An 11,837-nucleotide genomic window follows, 5' to 3' on the forward strand; every position below is an offset into this window, starting at 1 on the left:
ACTAAAATGCCCTTCTTTAGGGTTTTTCTTTTGACTCAAAATATGGGTTTGGGGGTTTGAATGGGTTTGGGCCATGACAGAAGATATATAGTCTCTTCTTAGAGAAACTAACTACATATAGTCTCTTCTTAGAGAAACTAAATATATGAACTTCTACGGACTCAAGAACATAGAAACATTTTTCGGGTTATCCAAAATATTGAATCTTAGGGCTTTTAAATAATAGAAATGTTATTATGAACCAGATGCATTGCTAGACCAGAGGCTTACAGATATCCAACACCATTATTAGTATGATATTATTCGGTTTTGACTAAAGCCCTTGCCAATTTAACTTTTTGAAGACTTCTTCTCCAAAAACTTTATATTAATTAGAATTGGACAATATTTATATATATATTAAATTTTTTTTCAATAATAGTAAAATTTATTCTAACAAGAAAATTTGGAATGCTAAAGGGAGAATACAAGAACGACTTTCTCGGGTTAGAGTTCGAGCCTCTATTCCCGGGTGAGCCAAAACTGACAGGAGAAGAAGTGATAAACAAGGTATTTAGAGTGAAGGTGCTTGCACATTCAAAATGGTGGGACTTAGCTGCGGTTGCAGCAATCCTTATGTGTTACAGGCTTCTCTTCTTCGTTGTCTTAATTAAAGCTATACAGGAGAGAGCAGGACCAGCTTTGAAGGCGATACAGGCGAAAAGAAATATGAGGAGCCTCGACAAGAGACCTTCTTTCAAGAGAATGCCGTCTCTGTCTGTGTCATTGTCAATGTCTTCAAGGAGACATCTGCCTCTCCGTTCACTTTCATGTTACGAAGGCCTTAACTCTCCAGCCCACTACAAAAGGACTTATATAATGTATAATTAGATTTTCACCCGCGCTTTGAAAGCGCGAGATTATTTTTGCCATAAATTTTTGTTTCTGTTCGGTTAAATTTCGTTTCTGGTTTTAGGTTTTTAGGTTAAAGAGATCAAAATCGTTCGATTATGTATGGATTTGAGCTCAGATTCTTTGACATGGTTAGTTTTGGATATTTGTACGTTGAGTCGTTTCTCAGTTTAGTTCCAATTAAGTTTTAATTTGTCATGTTCTACAAATATAGAAATTGATCTAATATATATGTTCATTGTTTCGTCTTTACTTTTATATTTTATGTTTGGTTATGTTTTAGTTTGGTTATCGGTTTTCAATTTATATGTCGTAGATTAAAATTTTTTTTAGAAACTTATCTTGCATTTGACTCATAACTGATTAAAAATATTTTGAATGATATATTTTGTAAGAAAATTATTACTTTAATGTTTTAATTTTTTTTAAATAAGTAAAGATATTTCTACATGTGTTTTTAATTTGGACAGTAAAGTAAATGTAAATTATAAAAATTGTTTACAATTATAAAAAAAACTTCCAATTTATTACATTTAATTTTGGTCTCCATGATTCTATTTATTTTACTAAGGAAAGTAAAATTTGTTTCCAATTATAAAAGTGGTTTCAAAAAAAAAGTCCAACATTAATTCATGTTGGGCTTATAATTCATGTAAGTTGAGCTTATAAATCATCTTGAAATATTATCAATATTGGTTAAACCCAAAACACGTTAATACCAAAAGACAAAAGGTAAGCTGTCTTTTTGACATTCCACAATTATTTTCTTTTGAAAAAAACGTTCATCCCTATATCAAAATCTTTAAACGCAGATCTGATGAAACTTGCTCCATCAACACAGATCGTTAAAGGTATATCTCCAATAATCAATTTTTTGTTGATAAATATATTATAGGCTCATCGAAACAGCTACTTATGATCTAAGAATCTAGTTTTTCTTATCTACTTTGCATGTCGAATCCTGATGAATGATCTGCTTCATCCGAGGTTGACTCTGTCTGAAAAGTCATATCTCAATACAAAACAAAGATCTGGAGCTAAAGGGTCCAGAAACATCAATCTCTTCAGGTCAATAGCCTTATTAGAAAGTTTGTTCAGCCAGTCTGCTTAAACAATAAAAAAAATCAAAATCTTAAGTGTTTTAAATTTTCAGAATATGTTTCATGTCACCCGATGTGTTAAGACGTTGAAACCTTGTGGATCAAAGACCAGGAGTAACATTGCTTACACATCACCTGAAACTTCTTGTTGTAAAGATAAGTCTTCAAGTTTTCTCGCATCTTTTAAAGTTTTATGCTTTAATATATTTCCGTTTATATTTATATTTTGGTATCTGATCTCTTTTTGATTTTACTGACAATGGTTTGAAAATTTGTATCTATACATACTTGAGGACACAATGTTTCGTACCTTATATGATCTATTATTTAATCAGCCATGTTGATTAAATATATTAGTGTATGTATTCAAGTGTTTGATTATTGGATGTTGGAATCTTTACTAAATTGCAATATATTTATGTTTAAGATCAATAACAATTAGTTTTCATTTGTTTTGGCTACATGTGTGATTAAAAAATGATATGTGAACTAAACAATAACCCTTTCCGAGCCAAAAAAAAAATGATATGTGAACTTCATGATTGGTTTGTTGTGATTGCTAACACTCAATGTCTCTTTGTTTGTTTATTTTAATATTCCTGTGATTGTATTGAATATTGATATCTACATTTAAGACTTCTGTCATGTACTGTTATTGTTTAGTTTATTAGATTAAGATAATTGGAAACTATAAAAGGATCTTCAGTCTTAAATTTTCTAAGTGATATATTGTTTGTTATTCAGTACATGGCTCTCACCTCTTTTCGATATAGTTTGATTATTGTTTAATGAACTTTTCTTCTCTGATTTGTTTCAGGAGTATATTTTGATTCCTTGTTTCAAGTTTCTAAATAAAATGATTATTTTATTAGAACACACATCCAATGAAACGTTTTAATAGACCAAACATGATTAACCAACATCTAAAACATTGTGTTGGGAGAACACTTATTAGAAAAAGATAAAATGATAAAAAATCTCCATAACATAATAACTCCAGACACTGATTCTCCTGCTTTAGTATTCTTTTTTATGCTCAGCTCGTCATTGATCATCTTATCAACCTTGATTCTTTTCACAGGGCGAACCTTTGAAGTTGATGTGGTGTCCGGATGGTCTACAATGTCACCACATGATCTCTTAGAAGGAGTTGTCATCTTGCCAGAGCTTTCATCACTGTAAGTTAAAAGAGACCCCTAGATAATAGATAAATACAAAAAATATTTTAATCACATATTTGAAAATCTTAAAATATGAAGAAGTAAAAATAAGAGTACGTCATGGTCAAAACTATTAAAATACCTCAGATCCTGAGATTGCTATGGTTCCCTTTCCAAACATTGTTTCATATTGGAAATCAACCATGAGCGTGTTGTAAACTGACCAGACTTTTAGAACCTTAAACTTGGTATCACCACCTTTTAGGCTGTAATACCAAATTTAAAAGTCTTCCTAACAATCTCCTTAATACACTCAGGCAACAACTCAAGATCTTCAACCTATATGAAATTTTCTATATGAAATTTTCAATAGAATGGAAAAATGTACATGGTTAAAAAAATTAAGAATCATATTTAAGAGTAAATATGTGACCGCTTAGATAAATACCTCATCGAAAGAGCCATTAAGATTTTTTCTGCTTTTACTCCTATAACTAGTGTTGCAACCCAATCAAGTAGAATAAATTTTGCTTCAGCTGTATCATCCTTAGCCATCAAATGAAGCTTAAACCTAATATTAAGGTCACATAAAGCATAAAATAAGCATAAGCATACACACATATATTGAAACACCTCCAAAACATATAAGTATGGAAACATTTATCACATTCTTTCTGCACTTCTCACAACCAAGTTGTTTTCCATGGCCTAATCTCATCAAGGTACGCCAGTTTTTTCTTAGAAGACATTATATGAGAATTGTTTTGTAATCTGCGTGTTTGATCTGAGGATAATATGCTGTATATATAGGAAATAAAGGGCTGTGTGTTTAAGATATTCTAAATCAATACTGTTAGATTATATAAGGCGTGTATAATGCCCCGATGGGCCACCCACGCCCGCTCTCTCGGCCCGTGAGCCCCATCTCATCCGACGGTCGGTCCGTTAATTTCTGAAGGTTCGAAATCATTGTTTACTGACCCTGTAATCACCACCCGATTTTTTCCCATGCTTTGCCCTCACTCGCACGCTATCGCGAATCACTTCCCGATAGGTCACCCATCCTTCTACTACTCCAGCTCAAGCACGCTTAACTCTGGAGTTCTTTCAGGATGTGCTCCGGAAAAGGTAAGTCAACTTTGGTGACATAGGTAGCCAAATCAATTTTCTTAAGCCTTTTCACATATCACAACTCGGGATGTTACAATTCACCCCCTCTCAAAGAACGCAACGTCCTCGTTGCGCTCCCACGACAGGTCTCAAGACGCCTCTCAGGTCAGAACTGAGATGGCTAACCAGCTCTGATACCACTTATAATGCCCAGACCGCCCACAGCTAATGGGCCACCCATGCCCGCTCTCTCGGCCCGTGGGCCCCATCCTATCCGACGGTCGGTCCGTTAATTTCTGAAGGCTCGAAATCATTGTTTACTGACCCTGCAATCACCACCCGAACTTTTCCCATGCTTTGGCCTTACTCGCACGCTATCGCGAATCACTTCCCGATAGGTCATATATGCGTTGCAGTTTGAATAAAAGAAACAACAAAAATATTGATTTTAATTAAAAGCATATTGTTGGACCCAATTTCGGTCAATACATTAATGGACTGCGACCAACGATATGGGCCGTGAGGAACTAAGGCCCATAGCAAGCGTGCGAGCTCGAGGCGGAGCCATCGAAGTCCCGAAGATCGCGGAACAAGAGACGAAGATCGCGGAGCAGTTACGAAGGTCACGAGGTCGACTTACTATAAAGGAAGGAGAACTGACATGAAGAGGGACACGTTGAAAAATCTAGAGAGAGCTACACACATACATCGACTTTGTTTTCATCCCAATCTTGGATCCTTTCTTTTCCGATCTCATTTGTATCATTCGATCTAGTTCAACTCATTGTATTCGATCTTATTCATCAATAAAATCCATTTTTACCTACTAGAAACTGTTTACGTCGTTGTGTTCTAAAGATATCGTTGCCTACATCATTTGTCTTCCCTAGATCAAACTCCTGATCACTATCAAATACTTAGTGTAGATTTTAGGTTCTACACATATGTTTAAATATAGCCAGTAGCATTTTATTGTAATTACTTTGAAAAGAAGAAGGTACCTAAAATAAGGCCCTTTAGTTTTAATAGTATCGATTAGTTTGTTCTGCAGCCTTTTCATCATGATCTCATAATCTGCTCAATAAGCTTTCTCATTGTTGGAGAATAAAATGAAAATAATAACCAAGTTTTATTCTTGTAATCACTACCCAGATGTCCACTATTGAAGTTAACTGTAAGTTCAGGCTTTATGTAGAACAGTGTTGCTAGCATTGAGAGAAGACACAGACACAAATATATTAGAAAAATTTATACTCTAGGACACATTTCTACTTTTTATTTACATGGTGGGTCACTTTCCACTACAAACACACTTTCTCAACTAGCTTCTTCCTTTTTCGTTTGCTCCCAACCCCTTCCCAACTAACTTGTTATCCAATTGGCGGGCTTTTCTCCCCAGCCACACATTTCCTCACATTGTCAACGGCTGAGATTAATTATTAGGAAAGCAGATCTGGACAAGACATTCACCTGCCTTGAATCAGGACCATTCGATGAGCGGGCTCTTTTCTGGACGGCTCAGATTAACCTCTCCTCTATCTCTCTTCTTCCTCCCACTTGTGCGTTTTTTGCTTCGGTTTATTGTTCATCAGCCACTGATTATCACTCTAAAAAACTCGGTTAGTTAACAAAACTTTGATTAACTCTTTCTTTTACTGCTAATTGACTTATTTGAAGATCCTATCTTCCATTGTAGGTATCTTCCATGGCGGACCACTTTATGGTTATCGCCGGCGAATGGAATATGTCCGACGACGGCAGTTGGACATTTTCTATCGACAAACATCACATGTCAAGGATCGTATCTCTCGCTCCCACAACGACATTGCTTGACCTGGAAAAAAATGTGTTGAAGGAGTATTTCCCCAACATTGAAGCTCTCCCCTCCGCCTCTCTGAGTTATTGGCCGCCAAACACTAAAGAACTCGCTACCGGAATCTCAACCCCCCGGTCATGCTGACACACGATGGGTCTATATTGTATTTCTACCGCCATTTTGAAGCACACAAGGGAATGAATCTGTTTGTTACTTTCAAAGTACACCCCGAACCAACTAATGCGAGCCAAGTAGCTGACAACCTTTTTCCCTTCACCACCCCAAACCAACCTATCCAAAAAAGTCATTACCTTTTCAACCGTTTTACTAGCCCCCACCCTCCTTTGTCTTGTCCCTCCCCACCATCTACAGCCGCCTCTAAAATTCCCTGTTTCTCTCTTTTCCCTGACGCTGATTTCCTCGAAGATATCCCTACCAAGCACACCAGCACACCAGCCCCATCTAAGAACTTTCGCTTTTCAGTTATCGACGAAACTGTTTCATGTGGTGACGAGATACTAGAAGAGATGTTCAACAAAGACCCAGATAACATTCCTGACAGCTGGAAGACCGAAGAAGAGGAAGAGGAGAACGTTTCAGAGAGTGAACTGCCTCCTGACTTTGAAAATGTCCAACCTCGTGGCTATGATCACGACTTCTGGGACCCTTTGATCGACAAAGACCTTGGCGGTTCTGATGTAGCTGAAGTCATAGCTGGCATCCATGTACCGAAAACTGCTCCACACATCATTCAAGGGACCAGCACTTCCGATTCGAAGTTTGAACCTAAAGAAACCGGCGTTCACAGTTTTCCACATGTACTACCCAATCCGTTGTACACGGGACAACTTCGGACATTCCATCTAAAGGCCCATCTGTACAACACCCCTATGCGTTAAAAAGGCCCAGCTTAATCACTGCTGCACCATCGATACCCGCAACCTTTACAGGAAAAAAGCCACTTCAAAAGTTATCGCACATGTTTACCGTTCCCGCTACAGCGAACCCAGCAACGATCCTAAATCTATGCAGCTGCAGCAACTTCTTTTGGAAGATCTCCGCATCTCTGCTTCCAGTATGAAATGCCACAGGGCAAAGGGACAAGCTATTGATGATACTGTCGGGAACGCGGAGGATTCTTTTCTAAACCTTGAGTCCTATTTTGAGCGTCTCAAAGCTACCAATCCCGGTACTGTTACTGCTATAGATACTGAGCAGGATATTGAAGGTAACACACGCTTCCTCTCTTTTGCTGCATCTATTCAGGGGTTCCGCTGTCTACGCCATGTCCTCATTATTGATGGGACTCATCTATCCGGCAAATACAAGGGGGTACTACTCACTGCTAGAGGTCAAGACGCAAATTTTCAAGTGTTCCCTTTGGCTTTCGCGGTTGTTGATGGTGAGACCGAGCACGCATGGACCTGGTTTCTTTCTAAGGTTGAAAGGATAATTGCTGACTCTACTGCTCTCTCCATTATCTCTGACCGCCATTCGTCCATTCTAAAAGCCCTGCGAGAAGTCTTCCCCATGTCCCATCACGGAGCTTGCATTGTCCATTTGATGCGGAATGTTGTGTCACGATACAAGAACAAAGGCTTAGCAAAGATGGTTTGTGAGGCTGCATTCTCTTACCGCCGCAAAGATTTCGATCTCTGTTTTGGGAAGATCAGGCAAGCCAATGCAGCCTGCGCCACTTACCTTGAAGGCATTGGTACGTCCAAATGGTCTAGGACTTACTTCCCCGGCAATCGTTACAACCTTCTCACCAGCAACATTGCTGAGCAGCTCAACCATGCTCTTACCAAGTCTAGGCCTTCACCTATCATCGAGTTGTTCATGTTTATTCAGCGAATGTTAACTCGTTGGTTCTCTGCGAGAAGAACAAAATCAGCTAAATGCCACGGTTTTGTCACACCGGAGGTCGAGAAGGTGATGCAGACACATATTAGGCTCACAAAAGGCAGCAAAATTGCAAACATCACCGATTGGAGCTATCAAGTTAGGGGGCTGTTCGGTCAAGCAAACACTGTCTCTCATGAAACAAAAGTCTGTACTTGCCAAGTGTTCCAGAAACTCAAAATCCCTTGCGGCCATGCTCTGTTAGCTGCGGACTACATTGGACTCTCCTATGCCCAACTGTTTGGAGATTGCTACAAGACACAATCATGGATCGACACCTATGCAGGAGTCATATACCCTGAGGCCCCCTTGGGAGATCACCCAGTAGCTGATTCGATCACAATGCTCCCCCCCAGACTCGCCGACCATCTGGACGCCCCAAAGATAAGCGCGTTGCATCAACAGGAGAGATCCCAGTAATCTTTCTTTCCTATGCTTCCTATTGCATCAATCCTTGCCTTTCACTCATATAATACCCTTTCGCTTTGTCTTGCAGCCCCCAAAGAAGAAAAAACTTATTCCTAACAAATGTGGGCGATGTGGCCGTACCGGTCACAACAGAACCAACTGCATTATTCCCATCTGACTGGGGTGAATCCTATATCCACCGGAAATTACCTTTTGGATAGCACATTCACCCCCCAAGAGGATCCTTTTTGTGGTTTTAGTTTTTGGGATGCAATAACAATTGAACATGTATTGGTTGTTTTGCGTTCGCTACAACTTTCACTACTTCTTTTCTAGTCTGCGCATTACTTAGTTCATTTGAGGTCTACACCTCAACACGATTTCATGTCCAACTGGATATCTATTAAATGTGTACACCACCTGCATCGCTTTACTATTTAAATTGCCTCATATTAAAAATCTGCATCGCTTTAAACTTACTCCACCTGTACAACCAATGAAAAGCCATAGCAACAAACCATGTCCATGCGTGCTCGGTCTCACCATCAACGAACTTTGTAGAACTCAATTAGATTGCTAGTACAAAGGGCATCAGTTTTACCTGCCTACACGTTATCCACTTTGTTCATCCAGGGACTAAACCTCTACTGGTTACCCTATTATCCATGTGCACTTTCCTTAACTCAATACATGTCCACCTGGATATCTACTAGATGTGTACACACGTACCAGTTACCCTACTATCCATCCGGATAACCGGAATTCTGCTAAATGTCTAGCACTTGCCATCTTCACTTGGCATCTTCACCTGTCAAGACTTAATCCACCTGTACAACCCATGAAACGGCACATTGGTAGACTCAATTTGATATGTTGATACATCTTAGCCTGTCTAAACTTAATCAATCTGTACAACTTAATTTGCTTGCTACTACAAACGACATTGGTTTTAGTTTAGACACTTTATCCACATGTTCAATCAATGTCAAAGCACACCTGTACGACCACATACACTTCCAAACAAAACCAACAGAATAACCCAAATCCAACAAAATTATATAAATCCAACATTCAACATAATTATATAAATCCAACACGTACTCTTACACGTCCATATCATCCAACCAATAACAACAAAATAAAACCAACCAAGCTTTTCAGTTCATCTCATCACCTATGTAAAAGAGGAACAACCCAGTCCTTGTACAGGTCCATCGCAAACTGCTTCCTAATCAGGTCCACTAGATCATCCGTCAAGCCATCCATCCTTGGGTGTGGGTTTCCTAAAACATGGAGCTCCATGAACTTTATAGCAACAGACTCACAATCACTACTCCGCCTATTCTCGTAACTTCCCTCCCCCCCCATTCTTTCCACTGCAAAAGGTTCATAATTGTACGTCCCTTCCGCTGGTGGTGGACATACCTTCTCTACCAAATACGGAAGCATCTGTGCTACTGAATCCAACAAACCACGCACTGCTCCCATATCCTTCAGTTTGGGGTTAGGATCAAGCACCAGTACCCTCCAATCAGTCAAACTAATGCACAGCCCAACCCAATGGTTCCCATCCCAAATCATAGGAGTGTACAACGTGTCCCCATCTCTTTCCTTCCTTTGTTAAGAAGGATGACAGCCTGCCATCACCAACCACCCTTCCTTTGTTGAACTTTGCAGCATTGAAAGAACGCGCTTTCCCTTGCAGATGGGCTATAAACCATGGCTTAAGGAAAATGCATCGCCTCTGTCTCAGCCTTTCGTCATGTCTCACCCCCACGTAATCTATCAATGCTTCCATATGCTGCAGCAAATCAACAAAATCATATTTGCCAAACATTTCACATAAACAAAAGCTACAATGATTTTATACCTCTGTTGACACCCATTTCCGAGGAGCCGCCAAGTCCAGAAAAAACTGATTTTCCAGATTATAACCCCCTGCATTAAGATGGAGCCTGCAAGAAGACACCTAAAAATTAGCAACATCATCCCGCTTTCAAATCAGATGGATATGTTACTTACACTTTAGGATTCAGAACCAAAACACTTTCAAAGAAAGCATAATCAGGATCCTCCACCTCAGGAACGAGTTTATCCATCGTAAATCGTTCCTTAGCCAACAAAAGGGCCGCCAAGTCGGCTTCCTTCTCAACTGGCTTATGCTTCTCACTCCTAGGGCATGGAGAAGAATCACTTAACTCCACCATAGTTTCCTCTCTTGCCAACATTTTATCCTCAGCACTTTCATCCTCGTTTCCACCTTCAACCCCATCAGCCGCAGCCACCTCAACATAGCAACACCGAAACACATTTCAGTTATAACCTCAACAACACATACCTAACAATGTACCTAACAATGTACACCTGTACGCATATTAGACATGATCCACATGTACAACTACTACACCTTAACCACACCTTCAATTATTTTACTGTGTTCCTTACGCAACCTAAAAAACTTTGTGCACTAGTATAGCCTATAAAGTTTACAACACAATCGTACTGATGCTTACCTCGCATGTTGTCCCCACAACATCTCCCTTCTCCTCATCAGCGACATTTACTAATCCCTCGCTCCCACCAACATCTTCAACACCCTGCAATGCATGGCCCAAAAAAACTCAACAACCGCAACAAAAGTGCAACTCCCCCATATTGTACACATATCCTCTTCCTGAGTTCACTTACACCATCCTCCTTCTCCTTAAAGCGCCCCTCCTTAACAGCTTCTTCCTCTACGGCTTCATCCTTCTCCTGATGAATTGTCACCTTCATCACACGTAAACAAACAGATGAAGATCAACCACCAAATGTTCGCCATTCGTATTCGTACACATGTACACATTCATAACAAAATATTTTTACCTTCTCAACCTCCGTTTCTCCCACATCTCCCTTTTCTTCTGCAGCTGACTTCTCCTTAGATTCAGGCTCCTTTCCCGATGTTTGGTCCTCACACACCTACAAGTTATCGCACTTACATCCATATCTTAAAGTAAACCCCACACCAACTAACCAAACTCACCTTCTGAACGGGGGAAGTAATCAAAGCATCCCTTGTAATAACTCCCACGAGTTTATTTAGTTCACCAAAATCCTGCTCAATAAAACACCCATTATTAGAACGAAAAAACACTCCAACGATGACCTTAAAAACAATCAACTTACCACTTCAGTGCCAATCCCTCCACCATCCCCGTCATCTCCTCTTAAGGAACCAACATCATCATCCTGCTTAACATATGACAGTGGGTGAGCATTTGCTACAACTCCCTCCCCACATAAGGCTTTGTTATTCAATACCTCATCTTCAGTTACGTAGAAAGTGTTGCTCCCGCTCCCAAAAAATATCATTGTACCCTCTTTGTCCACACCCCCGGTGTATACTGCTTCTAGTGGAACAACATCTTGTTCCTTCTTGCAAGGCGGGTCTGCCACCAATTCTGGTTC

General features: G+C 39.6%; 1 protein-coding gene and 1 long non-coding RNA gene across 4 annotated transcripts; one reads left to right on the forward strand and one right to left on the reverse strand.

The window, feature by feature from the left end:
• Positions 1-6,974: 6,974 nt before the first annotated feature.
• LOC106314695 lies at positions 6,975-10,290 on the forward strand (the record flags this gene model as incomplete). The annotated part of the gene is given in 1 exon segment (XM_013752529.1): positions 6,975-10,290. A coding segment is annotated over 1 exon segment (1,296 nt). The 3' UTR covers positions 8,400-10,290.
• Positions 10,291-10,321: 31 nt separating this feature from the next.
• Positions 10,322-11,829, reverse strand: LOC106314705. Of its 3 annotated transcripts, none has more exons than XR_001264568.1 (3): positions 11,691-11,829; positions 11,253-11,618; positions 10,322-11,156 (listed from the first exon to the last, which is right to left on the reverse strand). It is a non-coding gene; the product is annotated as an uncharacterized LOC106314705 (long non-coding RNA). The 3 variants fall into 3 exon arrangements; XR_001264566.1 differs by having other exon boundaries at positions 11,253-11,348; positions 11,413-11,829; XR_001264567.1 differs by having other exon boundaries at positions 10,322-10,984; positions 11,076-11,156; positions 11,253-11,829.
• Positions 11,830-11,837: the final 8 nt, after the last annotated feature.

The sequence above is a fragment of the Brassica oleracea genome, chromosome C1 (assembly GCF_000695525.1).
Source record: "Brassica oleracea var. oleracea cultivar TO1000 chromosome C1, BOL, whole genome shotgun sequence".
Lineage (NCBI taxonomy): Eukaryota > Viridiplantae > Streptophyta > Magnoliopsida > Brassicales > Brassicaceae > Brassica > Brassica oleracea.